The sequence below is a fragment of the Molossus molossus genome, unplaced genomic scaffold (genome assembly GCF_014108415.1).
Source record: "Molossus molossus isolate mMolMol1 unplaced genomic scaffold, mMolMol1.p scaffold_m16_p_2, whole genome shotgun sequence".
NCBI lineage: Eukaryota > Metazoa > Chordata > Mammalia > Chiroptera > Molossidae > Molossus > Molossus molossus.
The window spans coordinates 139,587,289-139,604,230 of NW_023425355.1; the positions used below are offsets into that span (position 1 = coordinate 139,587,289).

At 37.9% G+C, this 16,942-nt stretch overlaps 2 protein-coding genes across 9 annotated transcripts in view; one reads left to right on the forward strand and one right to left on the reverse strand.

The window, feature by feature from the left end:
- The window catches only part of MOSPD2 (motile sperm domain containing 2), a 45,351-nt gene extending 40,236 nt beyond the window's left edge, over positions 1-5,115 (reverse strand). For both annotated transcript variants that reach the window (XM_036271470.1, XM_036271469.1), the window contains exons 1-2: positions 4,983-5,115; positions 4,736-4,805 (exon numbers count right to left, since the gene is read on the reverse strand). In XM_036271470.1, coding sequence (XP_036127363.1) covers positions 4,736-4,805; positions 4,983-5,009 — 97 coding nt within the window. In that variant the 5' untranslated portion in view covers positions 5,010-5,115. The remainder of the gene's footprint in view (positions 1-4,735; positions 4,806-4,982) is intronic.
- A 395-nt stretch (positions 5,116-5,510) lies between these two features.
- FANCB (FA complementation group B) overlaps positions 5,511-16,942 on the forward strand; it is an 82,923-nt gene continuing 71,491 nt past the window's right edge. For 4 of the 7 annotated variants that reach the window (XM_036270777.1, XM_036270778.1, XM_036270780.1 and 1 more), the window contains exon 1: positions 13,887-14,901. In XM_036270777.1, coding sequence (XP_036126670.1) covers positions 13,957-14,901 — 945 coding nt within the window. In that variant the 5' untranslated portion in view covers positions 13,887-13,956. Of the gene's footprint in view, positions 5,557-13,886; positions 14,902-16,942 lie in introns of those variants that run through there. The other 3 variants (XM_036270779.1, XM_036270782.1, XM_036270783.1) reach the window with 2 other exon arrangements.

Genomic DNA, 16,942 nt, shown 5'->3' on the forward strand with positions numbered 1-16,942 from the left:
ATAGAAAGTTTTATTTCTTTGGTTGAGTGGTGAGTACATGGGTGTTCATTTTATTCATGTTTTATACAATTTGTACATATTAGATATTTAAAAATTTTAAAATAATAAACCAAAACAAATAAAAAATTAAAATATTAAATAAAGTTCTTGGATGAGAGAAAATTATTTAACTTAACAGCAATGGTTAAGAAACCCCAAAGGAAAAGGTAATTTTGAATACATTTTTAAAGAGATGAAAATATAAAAGTGACATAAACAAGAAAACCCCAAACCAATTATAAAGCCATACTAATAAAAAATTAAAGTACAAATGGATGTAAACATATAAAAAGAAGTTTAACCTCACTAGTAATCAAATGCAAACTAAAACAGAACCATCAGTTAAGAAATGATGACACTAAATATGGGTAAGGCTATGGTGAAACTACCACTTTTTTATGGGCTGGTGGGAATGAATCTTGGTACAACTTCCATAGAGGAAAGTATAGCACACATGGAATGAAGTGCCTTAAAAATATATTATTAAAATCAGGAATTCTACTTTTAGACATGAGTCTTAAGGAAATAATCTGAACTACTGTAGAAAAAAACGTTGTATTAAAAAAAAACAACAAAAAAAAAAACTGGAATCTAAATGTCCAAAAAGGGACTATTTAAGATAAAGAATAAGTATCTTTAATTTATAGAACTTAATATTAATGGTAATGTACAACATTGCTTACTTTATAAATATGGGAAAAGAAAATCATGTCAGTAAAAGATGCAACACTAAATTACATACAGAATGGTGTTTTTTTTTATCTTTTTTTTAATGTATAGGAAAAAAGACAGGAAAAAAACTCATCTGTTAGCAGAGCTATCTCTGGATGATGAGCTTATGGGAGATTCCTCAGACGTTTTTGGTATCATCCAAATCCATTTAAATGAATTAATATACGTCATGTAAAGTAAGAAAACAAACCTAAAATAACAAAGCTCAGAAACCCCTCAATAGCTCACCAAACTCACTAATGCACAAAGGCATCCTTAGGTGCCCAAGGCTCTCTAAACTACAGTACCACTGTTTTTAGCCATGTGTGCTTACCCTCCCTAGGCTCCCCCAAGCGGACTTCCACTGGTGTCCTGAACATGTCCTTATACCTTCTCACTTCAGCCTCTTAGCTCATGCTGTTGGATCTGCCTCGATCACATTCTCCACCGGGCCAAGTGCCACCATCTTCCGAAGTCCATGAGAAATACCACCGTTTCTGTGAAATTTTTTCTAACTCTGCTAACTCAGCCACCCCACCAGATGTGAATTTTCCTTGTTCGACTCTTACAGAAATGACTGTGGCACTCTCACTACAATTTGTCTTAACTTTAACAGTTAGCTGTTTTAACACCCCTACCAGATTCTAGTAGTAGTTCAGGAAGGGGCTCTATCCTTCTTCAGCTCTTTCTCTAATATTGACACACTGTTTCCCAGAATTAAGCACATACTGAGTGTTTGAGGAACTGAATAAAGTATTGTCACAATGGATTAGTCTCTTGCTTTGGCCACAAGAAGAAGGAAGAGAGAACAGGAAATGTTACTCATTTGAGACTCAGCATGGAATTTCTCATAGAAACAATGAGAAAAAAAAAGGATCATTAATTAATAAAACAATAACGGACTTGTATTTTACTCTTTTTGCCAGCTACAAATCTATCCATGATTGGTAACTTAATTTCTATGGAAACAAAAACTGTGCTTTGAATTCCAAAGAATCTACCTCCAAAGAGTTTCTGGAGTATGGCCAGTGCTTAAAGTGATATACTTGCAGATAATATTTTCCTTTCGAAAAAACTGAGTTTGCTTAAGTCTGCCTTAATCCTCTTCCGAATGACGATAGAAAGGGTGAAATGAAAGGGGAAAAAGGAAAAGTGGATGTTCTAAACACCTGAGTTAATTTTTTAAAAGTAAACTTGAAAGGGAGAACATAGACAAATCAAAAACCCTTTTTAATCGCTTTCCTATGCTACCTTTACTTGATGCTATATTTCAGGAAACAACCGAAACTTCAAGAGGAGAAAGCCTTTAAAGGTTTTTATTTTCTTTTTCCATGAAAGTCTTTAAATTAATATTTACAAAGACTGTGCAGATAACCCACCCACATGAGTTCACACATACCCAAGTATGTATATTTAAGGACAAACACTATCTATATTTAATGCCACACAGGGCTTTACTTAGAAATAACACTGTCTTTATCAGGCACATTGTGAGGGCTGCTCTTTGCCAGATTTTGGTGGGGGAGGGAAACTGGTTAGAACCACTCTTAATACTGACTTGGGCTAATCTCCCTATATATATTTTTAAAGCATTGTTCTATAAAAAATCATTCAATGAGTATGAGTTGAGAACTGTGCTAGGTATACAAAGGTGAGTATGACTTTGCCCTCGATGTCCAAAGGTTGCCCCAGACCTATATACATCTTACTGGAGGGAATGAACAATAAACAAGTAAACAAATGAATGACATGGATAATTATAGGTTATGGAAAGACCTGCAAAGGAGACAAAATAAACAAGACAAGGAGGTTATTTAATAATCATCAAAGGCCTTTCAGATACATGTAAACCAAGATGGAAAAGAAAAGAAGGACATAGCCATGCACACTACCTGGGCAAGAGCCTTCCAGGCATAGAGAACTGGAAAAGTTTCTAGATGGAAACAGACTCAGTTTGTTTGAAGAACATAAAAGAGGCAGTGTGGCTGGTCATGTTTTTCAAACTGTGGGGCAGGTTTGTAGGTTGTGATAACAATTTTGTGGGTCACTGCATCAGATAGTCATAGGTTTCCAGAATAGGTATTCTTTAACAAACTTCTGCTTCAGTTTTGTGTGTGCTCATGTACTGGATTGCAGTGTATAATACATTTCCTACTGCAGGCAGTGGTGAAATCTATAGTAAGCAAGGAGAGTAGGAACTGAGGAGCATAGCGAGGTGAGCAAGAACTAGCGCATGCATGGCCTTGCACTGTAGGTCACCATAAAGAATTGGGATTTTTACAGAACTTATATGCATGTATGCATGACCAATGGACATGGACAACTAAGCTGGGGACGGGGCGGAGGTGGGGTGGGGTGGGGGGTGCCAATGGGGTAAAAAGGTAAAATATCTGTAACAAAAAAATAAATAAAAAATTCATAAAAAAAATAATAAAAATAAAAACTACTCAGTAAAACCTGAAAAAAAAAAAAAAGAATTGGGATTTTTATTCTAAACAAAGTAGGAAGGTACTGAAGGGTTTCAAGCTGGGGAGTGACATGCTGTAATTCAACAGGGTGGTGTTGCCAAGAGATAACTATAGTGAAATTCAGAAATCTGAGTACTTGCCCTGGCCTATTCACTAACACTACAGATTTTAAGAAAATCACTTAATCTCTCTAACTTTACTTTCTTTATTTTAAAAATAAAAAGGTTGGAGCAAGATGACCTTTGAGATTTTGTCTATTGCTACATTCCTATAACTCTATTCTGCTTCCTCTCTTGGGTGTTAAATAAAGGACTACTGGGGAGACACTAGCTCATTAGGTCAAGTTCTGGGCTACTTCTTAAAATATTATAAACCATGTAGCTATAAGAGTCACATTTATAAAGAAAGAAATTTTAGAATTATTTCTTTACTGGAACCAGCTGTGTTATTAAAAATGAGATCTCGGGACTAAAGGTGAATCAACTGCTTTTGCAACTCTCAGGTCCAAGGGTTGGGATGTGAAGGGATTAAAAGATTTACTGACCAGTTTTTTGGAACAGATTTCCCTATTTCTTCTAGCTCATCAACTGATAAAATCTAGAGCAGTCTAAAGTTATATGGAACCTCTACTTAGCACTAAAGTCAAGATGTAGAAGCTTAGCTACTTTCATAGTAACCAAAATTAATATTGAGGCCAAATATTCATTGAGAGACTACTATATGCTAACCACATTCTAGACAGTTTGATCTATGCCTTTTCATTTAATCCTCCTACCTGATTATTTGCATTTCACAGCAATGGAAACAGGACAGTTAAGCTATTAAGTGAGCTCAGAAAAGATAAGTAAACTATCAAGTGGCAGGATTAGGATTAGAATATTTGTAATAAATTATCCTGCACGTTTTTAAAAATTACAAGGATTAAATCATCATTTAAATACTGGACAACTCAAGTATCTGTGACATCTGGACTCAATGTTCAAGCAATAAATCAATTCTGGACTCTCATGTACTTTGCTAGGTACAGCGTAAGATGAAAAGATGAGAACTTGTTCCAGCACTGGAGGGCCTACTCAGTGGGTAGCATGCTGGGTTGTATGATGTGGAATTAGGCAAAATAACCAAAAAATTTGGATTCCCAATTAAGTACACGAGAATAGAATTATGGTAGTTTCCAGGTTCATTTTCACGATTGCTGCTGGTGAAACGTCAGCAGACAAACCATGTGCCGCGGGTCTGGAAAGTGTCCTGAAAGTTCCATAAACTCCAGACGCTAGAAACACAGATTTCCAACTTACATTATTAACCCTTAGCAAGTAATGGCCGCATCACCTGCCCAATTGGAGCAGTGTGCAAATGCCACGTTAGAGAAGAAAATCTTGGAAACGTGCGGGGCACCGTCCCCGTGAGTGTCGAAATGGTCCCTGATACTCCCCACAGAGACACCGGCAAACACTCCAGCAAAGTTGGGGCTGCTCATTGCACACCTGCCTCAACACCGAGAACGCGGCACCCACCTGTCAAATACTCGACTTCGAACCTCCGTCGGACCTCAGAGATGAGCTTGGTTTTATTCTGGGCGTGACACTGAAAGGGAGACAAGAGACGCTTAGACAGCAAGCGCACCATCCCACTTCCCCTGGGCTCAGCTGACCTGCACCTGGGAGCGCCCCCCCCCCCCCAAACCACCCCACCCCGATTTCAGAGGAAAATTCCGGGTTCGAGGAAGGGGCCGGCAGCAATACGGTGCGATCAGCTTCTCACCTCGGCCATGGTCGCGGGCGTTGACATGATGGCAGTTACCGTCCCCACTTCCACGGCTGCCGTCCCAATATCTCCTCACCGGCCAGGCCGGTCCAGAGGTAGACAGGGAAGGGCGGGAGGTGGAGGCGGTCGCGTGACACCGGAAGGCAGGCGGAGGTGTCGCCGCGCTGCCCAATCCAATACGGCTGCTTAGGTCTGGAGGTGGGATCAGGCCCTAAACCTTGCTTACTATTCGTTCCGTTATCGCGCCCCGCCCCCTACGTCCCTGTGCTGCGGACCCACCCCCGCCAGCCTCGGATCTAACGCGCTTCCCCCGCGGAACTCCGCCCGAGCAAGCTCCACCTGCCATTCGCTTTCACCGTGTTCCCCGGAGGCCCCGCCTCCTCAGCCTCCCGCAGCAACCTTCCCCTGGCAGGCTCTGCTGGCTCCACCTCTTCAGAGCTTTAGGCAGCCACCAGCCCAGCCCTCCCAGGATGCAGCGCGCGGGCGGGAGGTTTGGAGCCTTGGCGACCCAGCGCCTGGGTGGAGCTTCGGGAACCTGGCGAATACAGGATGCGGGGCCCAGCGCGCCGAGGTAGGTCCCGCGTGGGTTCCCTTACCAGGCCTCCCTGGAGGCGGTGGTGCTGGCGTTTCTTCCCTGTCCCATCATCGCAGGAGAGCGGGGAGAAAGCGGGCGTCCCAGGAGCTGTGTCCGGCATCCAGTGGATTTGCATTATCCTATAGAATGGTAACTAGATCTTAAGGGCTTGCTATATTCGGAGATAGTTCACTTGAAACATTCTTCACCCCTGCAACATCTTTCCCACTTGGAGTATGAGATACTTAACAGGGAATGTATCTTTGAAATTTGTAAACCAAAATAGTTACATAAAGTTGAGATGTGAATCGTCTTACATTTTATTAAAGTGATTATTCTCAAAGCGGAGGAAGGACAATTTTGACTCCCAGGGGACATTTGGAAAAGTCTGGAGATGTTTTGTTGTCACAACTGGGAAGGGGCCTGCTCCTGGCATGTGGTGGGTGGAAGCCAAGGGTACTGCTAAATCCTACAATGCACAGGACAACCCTTATAAGTTATCCAGTGAATGCCAACATTGAGAAAAATTGATTCATAAGTTACTGGGGCAAATTTTATGGTTATTTTGTAAAAAATTGAAAGGAAATCATTTCACATTCAATGGTAGTGCCTTTTAAAAAAAGTTAAAGGTACTCAACATTACAAAGACATTGTAAGAAGAACAGTCCCCACATTTCCACCATCCATAGTCAACCATGATTGACACTTGAGCACCTTTCACCCCAGACTTTTTAGTTTACATTTTCATAGAGAAAAAAATAAATACATTGTGTAAAAATAATTTGGGTACATTCTTAGTAACATTTAAGATACAGATATACGTTGTTTTACTGCACTTCCCTTTATTGTGCTTCACAGGTGTTGCGTTTTTTGCAAATTGAAGGCAGGACCCTACACCAGCAAAAAGATTATGATTCACTTTGTTGCCATACTCACTTCATTACAGTGGTCTGGAACAGAACCTTCTGTATCTGATGTATGCCTATATAGCTGAGGCCTTCTTCTGGCTCCATTCCCCTACTCTGAAATCCATCCCTTTCTCCAGAATAAACAGTCCTTCAGAATGTGGCATAAATCTTTACAACTTGGCTTTTATTTTGGGCCTGGCTGCCAGGATTTGAATCCTGACTCTGTCGCTTCCTATTTGTAGACCTTTGAGAAGATCCTTAAACCCCATGCCCCAGTTTCTCCATTTATAGAATGGAATAATAGTGCCTGTGGCATAAGGATGTTGTGAGGAATAAATGAGTGACTCCAAAGTCCAACAGTACCTGGTACATAGATAGAGAGCACTGAGAATATAACCATTGTAGGTAAACAGAAAATATATAATGCCGTTTTATGTTTTGATTTAGATAAATAATGTACTGCCATATACAATTTTCTGCAACTTAACTTTGCTCATTTTATTTTTGAAATCTAGCCATGGTAATATACATAGATCTAATTCAGTTCTTTTAACTAAGGTATGATATTCCATCTGTATTTATTCATTCCACTATTGGTGGTCATTTAATGTTTTACTATTTTTCATATTACACACAACAACACAGTGAACATTCTAGAATCTAGAGCAATGACTTTGTGAATTATATGGGGCGATTTCTCTTGGTTCGTATCTAGAAATGAAATTGCTGGATATATGCCTTTCCATTTATTGCCATATTGCCTTCCAAAGTCACCTCTCCCTTTCATTAAATACTCATAATCATCTCCTAATTGATGGCCCTGCCTTCCATCTCACCTCACCCCTGTCTTCAACACTGTCACCAGGATCTTTATAATTCAGAAATATAATACTGTGATTTCTATTTTTTAAATCTTTCAGTGGTTTATCATTGCTTAGAGAAAGTTAGAAACCCTTAATATGCCATAGAAAATCTTCTAACTTATTCTTTCCTAACTCTCTTAGTGGATCACCATTCCCCACATTCACTTGTATTTAAGGTCCACTAAATATCTTTGGGAAAGAGAAAGGGGAGATTCATTCTGGGGAGGCCTCAACAAATGACTTCTAGTCTTACAGGTAGAAAAAAGTTTTAACATTGATCTGTTCTGTAGCCAAGTTAATTTACTTAGGTAACAATGTCCTATATGTTGACAAAGGACATCTATCAGTATTATGCCCGTAAGATTATGATTAGGTGAAATTTTTAGTTAGTTGTCTTAACCTTTTTTCCCAAAGATATTTATATTGGTTGCAATTGGTATGGTTTCTCAGAGACTTTTTAAAATTTCATCTACAGATAATGTAATGATCTTTCTGGATCTTCCTGAACCAGACCGGTAGTAACTTAAAGAGTTCTGAAATTCACAGTGCCCAAATGAATTTAGTAGTATTTAAAGGCAACATTGTGTATTTATTTGGGAGACTGGTGGAGAAAAGCTGATGAGGATGATAATTTGTTACCAATCCATTATATTTACGTTTTCATGCATTGTTTTTTTAGTATATTCACAAATTTTATGTATAAAATATATACAGTAAAACCTCGATATGACAAACTAATTTGGGCAAGGAGGTGTCCATTAAAGCCGAAAATCTGTTATTTAATAAACTAGGTTTTCCAGATGTGTGTGTTAAAAAATGGACAAATTTTAGTTAGTTTACCTTTTTTTACTTATGTACACATGTTTGTGTAATTAAAATTAAGTATGTACGAAGAGTTTAATTTCACAAAGTTTTCTATAAACTTTAAATTTATACTGAATAGGTCTAGTAAATGCTTGCATTCACCACTCACTGGAATAAAATGCACATGCCTGGGGCGTGGCTTTGCACACGTGGGAACATTGGCAGGCATGTAGTTTACGTTAAAACTGCTGCAGAAAGTCATGCGTGACAATAGAACCAATTACTGCACACAATGCTGTGTGATCACATGCTAATCCTTCTCCCAACTTTGTTCACTAGCGATCACTCTTGAATTTAAATATGTAGATTATAGTTGTAGATATGTAACATTTATTTATGTCGGCGAAATTACTAGTGTTTTTTCCACCATATGGAAAAATATGTTAAAAATAAATATGTTAAAAATAACGGTGAATTGATAACAAAACAATTACCTGTTAATTTAATTAGAAGCAAATCTTGGTTAAAAGCATTTTAAAATTAACAGAGTGTTAATTTTCACATATTACACATAGATCAGAAATTTTGTCCATTAAATCCGAAGTCCATTAAATTGAGGTCCATAAAATCGAGGGTTTACTGTACTGTCAACTTTGGTGTAAAGTAATACAGGACAGGAAAAGTTTATACTAATTGCATATTATTTTATAAATAATCTGTTTCTAAATCTCCTGTCCCCCATAGTTGCAGCAAGAGGTAAAATTTAACTGGTTTGAGTTATATGTTTCTTTTTTCTGCAGCCATTGTTTTAAGGGTACTAAGTAAACAATCAAATGACCAATAGGCTGGAATATGATAATCAGGATTTGATTAATCAGGGCTTATTTATATTGATTTAAGAACCTCTAAATTGAACCTTAGTTTCACTTGTTTCCAGATTATTTCTATCCAAAAAAAGAAAATCTATTCCATAGGTTTAAAGTTTATTTTATGAACATAAGCTAAGAGCTTTTACTCTTAAAGTATATGTTACATTAGTATAAAATGAAATAGATATACACATATATGTGAATTTAATAGGCCTTGAGATTAGAGAAAGTTTGAGGAAAAATTTGTCTTCATAAATACATTAATATATTAGTAACTTCTAATTTTAACTCTGAAGGTGGCCCATTTTAATATCATTGAAAATATGCATGTTTTCACAATTGTATTTAAAAAATAAAAAATAATGACCGGTTATATAACAGTCATTTATGTTTTTAAAGCTATTTGAGTCTAAGGCCATGAGAGTAAATTTGGTTTTTGCTTAGAGCTCATGCTCAATGAATGTTGGTTTAGGATTATAACAGGGCTTTGAACACCACACTGAACTTTATAACAGTGGTTCGCAACATTTTATCTCTATATGTTCAATGCACAGTGTTTAGCATCTACCTTTCCAGGTAGTCATTCAAGGATCATGGATCTATTGAGAAGGGCATGGGTGTGCGTGCAAGGTTTTAAAATTAGGAGGCAGTTATCAGATAAAATTTTGTGTTTTAGAACAATAACTGAGATAGCTAAATAAATTGATATATTGGAGTGGGGAGAAACTAAAGTAAGGAAGACCAATTAAGGAGCTTTTATCTCAGCCTAAGTGAGAGATGAAAGTCTGAACTATCCTAGTGGCAGTTGGAACAGAGAGTTTGAAGATACAGATTTTTAAGTTAAGGAACTTGGTGATATATCACATTAAAAGAACAGAATGTAAGGGGCCTGATTTTCCTGTCATCACTTTGTCAGGGTATGACAATACGTACTCTAAAATTTAATAAAGGGGGAGATTCTACTGACTTTTTAGCTGTCAGATTCACCTTCCTCCTATCATACTCGGATATTAGTGAGTCAGAGCACTATGTTGATTAAACATTATTTGTGACATTTAATATTAAAATAACAAAATCCTTTTCTATATAGAAGTTATTTTTGTTTTAGCTACATAACAAATTACTCCCAAATTTAGTAGTTTAAAGCCACAAACACTTATAATCTCAAAATTTCTGAGAATTAGGAATTTGGGAACACTTTAGCTGGATGGTTCTGGCACAAGATCTCTCCAAGGGGCTGAGTTAACTAAAGGCTTGACTGGAGCTGGAGGATCTGACCCCAAGAAGGCTCACTCACATCTATTGGCAAAAGTCCTCAGTCCTTGGCTGTGTTTTGGCAGGAAGCCATAGTTCCTTGCCTTTGCGCATCTCCATGGAGTTTCTTGAGTGTGTTTATGATATGGCAGGTGGCTTTTCCCAGTGCAGGTGATCCAAGGAAGAGGTCGTCAAGGTAGCCATGTACTCTATGACCCAATCTGGTAAGTCATACACTGTCACTTCTGCCACATTCTGTTGGCTAGAAGCAAGTCATAATGACGAGACCTCACTTAAGGAGAGAATTAAGTGCCACTTCTTGATGAGTGTCAAAGACTCTGTGAACATGTTTTAAAATCTCAAGTGATGTATTTGAAAATTAGACAGTAAGGTTTCAAAGCATATGCTGACTAGTCTGCTTTTAAGTTGAATCTCCTCCAAATCAATCATTTCTCTAAAATGCAGCTACATTAAAATTCTAGATTATGGTTCAGTGATACTTTTTTTTTATCCTCACCTGGGGACTTTTTCCCATTTTTTGTTCAGATAGAGTGGGAGGGAGAGAGAGGAAAAGAGAGAGAAACATTGATGTAAAAAGGACACATCGAGTGGCTGCCACCTGCATGACCTACCAGGGCCGGGGACAAACTGCAACCGAGGTACGCGCCCTTAACAGGAACCAAATCCGGGTCTCTCTGGACCGCAGGACAACGCTCTAACCACTGAGATAACCGGCCAGGGCCAGTGATACTTTTTTACTAATTGGACTATTGATAGATATTTATAATTAAAGAGCAAAACCTAAGCCTTTGGAGTTTGCTTCTCATTTAACAGAAGAAAACAATATTATGTAAGTGTAAATGACCTAGTTTTCATTTATTTCTGAAATAATTGAATTCCCTGGGGTAAATGATCCACAGGTAGTAGAAAAGATAGAGAATATGAATTATTTATAATAGAGAGGGACCTTTCATTATTCACAAACCGTTAAAGTATATGATGTTTCTAAGGTTAGGTATTATATAAACCAGAGCCAGCCATGATGATGATGATAATGATAGTAGATAACCTTTATTGAGCACTTTCTCTGTGCCATGTTCTATTTCAAGTGGGTTGTATTAGTTGATTCCAATACTTTGTGAGGTAGATACTATTACTATACTCTATTATATAGATGTGGATGTAAGGCACAAAGGGGTTAAGTAAATTGCTTTAAGTCATACATCTAGTAAAAGACAAGCCCGGTATTCATGGATTTTTCTAACTGTGTGCAGTTCTGCTTAGCATGAGCTAAGCGTTCAGTAACCGTTACAGAAGTGACTCAGCAAATAGAGCCAGTGAATAAAGACAGATCAACATCTTTTTCTTATATGTATGTTCAATGTGGGGGTGTGTTCCTTTGTTTTTTGTTTGTTTGTTTTTTATCCTCACCCGAGGACGTTTTTCCATTTTTTTTGTTCAGATAGAGTGGGAGGGAAAGAGAGGAAGAGAGAGAAACATCGACGTGAAAGGGACACATCGAGTGGCTGCCACCTGCACCACCCAACCAGGGCCGGGGACAAACCGCAACTGAGGTACATGCCCTTAGCGGGAACCGAACCTGGGTCTCGGGACTGCAGGCTGACGCTCTAACCCCTGAGCCAAACCGGCCAGGGTGTGTTCCTTTGTTTTTTATTCTGCTTGACTAATTCTCTCAAGTTGCCTTTTTTTTATTATTAATATTATACAACCAGTGTTTAGGATAAGGGAATGCATGCCAGGACAGTGTGGTGGTTACAAGTATAGATTCCAGAATTAGAGTTCCCCTCCTCTAAATCTAGTGCCATTGCTGATTAGCGTTGTAACCTTGTAAAAATTTTTGTCCTTCGTTAAAATAAGATTTTCTAGTTTAAAAGATTAGATAATAAGAATACTTACTTTAAAAGAATAGTTGTGTTATTGGTGGAAATGGAGTGCTTGAGGTGCTGTGAGGAAAAGAATTTCCTGAGTTCCCCACGGGAGGATGGGGTTTTGTGGAAAGCTTTACTGATGATGTAAAATTAAGGGGGTTCTCCTCCGAAGTCCCATCTCTGTCTGTCTCATCACGGAAGTCCAATCTTGTCTTCAACAGGGCCAGGATTAAGGCCACTGCCCATAGTTTCTGCTCCATATTAAATACAGTTCAGCCCAGCATCTGGCTAGCTTAGTTTGTGTTCCCAGCTGCAGTCCATTGTGTGTGGGGTCCACATGGTCATGGACCATGAGGCTGCTTAAGGCCACATGGCTATGGAGAGAGAGCAGGCGAGCCCACGGGCTGCTGTGGGTTATGGAGCAAGAGAAGAACAAGGCAAACAAGAGGACAAGAGAAAAGGAACTCTTTGTCTGGGGATTGTCACCTTTCAAGATTTCCTGCCTTTCTGAGGGGGGTCCATCCCCTAGCCAATCCATTGTTCCCCAAGCTAGACTGACAGGCAAGCATCTTTCTTACGCCACCCAACTTTACTGCACATGTGCCTATCTTCCCCTTTGTTTGATCTCTTCCCCTAGTGATCTGCAGGTAACAGTGGTTCCTTGGGAATTGTGAAGCTGCCCATGCTTATGATATTTGGCCTCCCTTTTGCTCTCTTCCTTTATTAATATTAACTAGCTAATTATGATGATAACATTAGCATTAAATGAAATAATGTGTGTATTGTACCTGGCATATAATAAGCATGAATAATTTATAGCTATTATTTAATTCTTATGTTCATAATATTCTTAATCCTCTCTTTTTTCTACTTTGGATAAGAATAGTGACTTAGGTCTTCAAACTGCACTGTTTTTACAAAGTAAGATTTAAGATTTATTTCTATTATTCCTGTGGAGATTTTTTTTAAAGCCATGTTAGGCTTTCATTTTTGTCATAGAGTCTGTAGGAGCTCCTGTCTCAGGAAGCAGGGACCCATGCACCTGCACTATGGGAGTAGTCTAATTTGAATTGTTAACTGACTGAAATGTGATTGTGAAGGAAATGGGGAAACCAGATTAGGTCAGTAGGTTTGAAAGAGAGACTGAAGGGGAACCCTTAAGACATTCCCTGAGCCGGAAAGAATGTCTGTAGTCACTTTAGAGCCCTAAGGCTTTTATTTATTATTATGTTTTATTAATCATCACCCGAGAATATTTTTCCATTTATTTATTTATTTTTAGAGAGAGTGGAAGGGAGAGAAGGAGAGAGCAAAACATCAATGTGAGAGAGACTCATCAATAGGTTGCCTCCCACATGACCTGGATCTGGGCGGGGAATCAAACCTGCAACCCAGATGTGTGCCCTTGACTGGGAATTGAACCCAAGACCCTTTGGTCTGCAGGCCGATGTTTTTTGACTGCTGAGCCAAACCAGCCAGGGTGAGCCCTACAGCATTGCTAGTAACACATTCTGTTATTGTTTGTGATGTAGTTCTTTGCAAACGGTGTTTTTGAAGGGCGGCACACAAATAATACTTGGGATGTGTTTTTTGAAGTGTTACGCTAAGATAGCATAAAAAGCGAAAGGTTAACTTAATAAAATTTATAGTTCTCTAACAAAGGTAATAGTTCTCTAACAAAAACATGTTTTCTGTTCAACTCTGCCTTCTTGATACCAGTTTTTCTCATTTCATTTTTAGGTTTAAAAGCATCGAATGGAATCAATTTGCATTAGAAAATTGAACCAACACAAAGACTTGATATTGTGGAATGAGGAGCAAACAAGCAATGTCATCCAATGAACAAGAAAGGGTCTTGTGTTATAATGGCGAAGTCCTTGTTTTTCAGTTGTCTAAAGGAAATTTTGCAGATAAAGGGCCTGCAGAAATACCCATATTACATGTCAGAAGAATGGTATTTGACAGAGAAACAAGTGCATTTGTTCAGAAATCCACTGGATTCTTTAGCATAAAGGAAGAAAATGCTTATTTAAAAATTATATGTTGCAACTGTGTGTCAGATTTCAGAACTGGAATGAACCTCCCTTACATTATGATACAATGCAACAAAAAGAATAATGTTTTTAAATATTTTTTACTATTTCTTCAGAGTACCAATAAATTTGAAAAGCGTTTGAGTTTTAGACTAGGCCACGAGTTGAAAGATGACATAAGGGTCTTTGATGGCCCTTTAATTATATGGAATCATGTTAAAACATTCTTCTATATCTCTCCCCAAACTGGCAAAGTTGCTACTGTATCTGTTAACTTTTCCTCTATTGAGTGGGCAGGGGAGATTGCAAATCTAGGTATGGTTTTATTAGGACAAAAGCAATGTTGTTTACCTGAGGAAGAAGACACCCCCAAGTCTTCAAAATCAGATTATGCATTTTGGAACACCAGATTTTGTGTATACTTCCTTGAAAATAAAGAAGTAATAACTGATGCATACATTATCCCTCCTGCTTATAGCAGTGTGATAACTTGTGTGCATGTCTGTGCAACTGAGTTTGTCAACAACCAGCTGAGAATGTCTCTGATTGCCCTTACTCAAAAGAATCAGCTGATTTTATTCCAAAATGGGACTCCTAAAAGTATGTGCCAGCTTCCATTTGGAGATCCTTGTGCAGTTCAACTTATGGATTCAGGCAGAGACCTCCTTTTCATTGTATCCTTTAGGTCCAGTGCCTGTGCTGTTTGGGAAAAGAACTTTCAGGTACAGTACTTAATCTCATAGTCCTTATGTTCGTGTAGTCTTAGACCTAGTAAGCATTCCTACACTTCATAGAGTTTATCCTGGAATCTTATTATCTAAATCAATTTTCAGTGCTGCACTGAAAAGAAAATCATATATGTTATATTACTCTTTTTTTTGTTAGAGTTATAGGAATACTACCTGATAAAGTATTTTTTGTTGTTGTTGTTAATCCTTACCTGAATATATTTTTCCATTGTTTTTCTTAGATAGAGAGGGAGGGAGAGAGAAAAAAACATCGATGTGAGAGAGACACATCAATTGGCTGCCTCCTGCATGCACAACCCTAACTGGGGCCAGGGATCAAACCTAAAACCCAGGTACGTTCCCTTACCCGGGAATCGAACCCGTGACCCTTTGCTCTGCAGTCCAATGTTCTAACTGCTGAGCCAAACTGGCCAGGGCCTGATAAAGGTTTTGCCTTGCCATTTTGAATCATGAAACCTTTAAGTTGTTTGGAAATATATAACTACAATTATTACATATTTATTTGTCTTTTAATGTGATAGCTCTAATTTTTATTGATGTGATAATAATTGGATGTATATTTTTACTTAGAATAAGATTATAAGTGATTTGACTTTATAAGCTTTCTTAGAAAACTCAGATAATTTCAACTTTTTCTTTTTTTTTAATATGTTTTTATTGATTTTTAGAGAAAGGAAGGGGGAGAGAGAGAGAAAGAGAGAGAGAGAGAGAGAGAGAGAGAGAGAAACATCAATGAGAGAGACACATCAATTGGCTGCCTCCTGCATGTCCCCCAGTGAGAATTCAGCCCATAATCTGGGCATGTGTCCTGAGTGGGAATCGAACCAGCTACCTCTTGGTCCATGGGTCATTGCTCAACCACCGAGCCACACCAGCTGGGCAAGTTCAACTTTTTCAAAGCTGACAATCATCTGTTTAAACTTAAATTGAAATCTAGAGGAATTCCTTGAAATGTGGCATTGTCCCTTAAGAGACAAATAATTGTTCTTCAGAGACCAGTGATAAGTGTTCATTTTCTAAAAACTTGCTTAGAGAATTTTATGATGTTATATTTTGAAACTCAGAGTTGTCCTTAGCAAGCATTCACATTTTATCCACATTTACAGTATTTGTATCTTTTAATGTAAGATTTGGAAATTGCTTTAAAATACTGTTTGGTATTGAGTTTTCAATAACAGGTAAAAAGGTGCAGAAATGAATAGGAAGTTGGAGGTTTGTAACTGCGTGTCTGCACCAATAATATTTCTCTGACCCTGAATTTTTAGTAACACTGTATCCGCCTGGCTTTAGGTATATATCAGCCCATTCAGTTATGTGATGTGAATGTTTATAGTTCAAGATAAGTAATCGTTACTTGTCAGAAATGTCTCTTCCAAAATTTTTTTTTTTTGGTGGATGACTGTGGTGAAGGTTGGGGTGGAGGGTGTCAATGGAGAAAACAAAAGGGACATCTGTAACAAATAAATTAATTAATTAAAAAGAAAATAAAACAAAAGTGATATTTTAAGTACATTATACAACCTTTTAAGTTGGAAATAATGCCTAGCCATTTAATTAGAAGCTCAATTAACATTTCTATCACTATATATCATCTTGATACAGAATATTGAGAAATATTTTAGAAAGTGTAAGAGGCATTTTTTTATGTGAATCATTACTTTGTGTATGTAGAAATGTCAGGTTGAAATTGTGTTTTATCAGGCTTTGCTTTGTAAATTACCTTTATGGTAATAGGGATTATATAACTGTAATCAACCTCTATTACACATAGAGGACTAAAATCCTCAAAAGGAAAATAATTTCAAAGCCATCCTGTTTTATTTTGAAAGCAGTTTTTTAAAAGTACATTGTACTTTTATTTGAAGGTTATTTGGAAGGTAATATTTTCTGTCTTTTTCTACTTTTTTCCTTTCAAGAAATGGTGGGGGAAAACATCTGATATAGCCCATAATCCTTTACTGGGATCAGGGTCATGGAAAAAAACACACTTAACCCGGGTTTAAATCCCAACTGA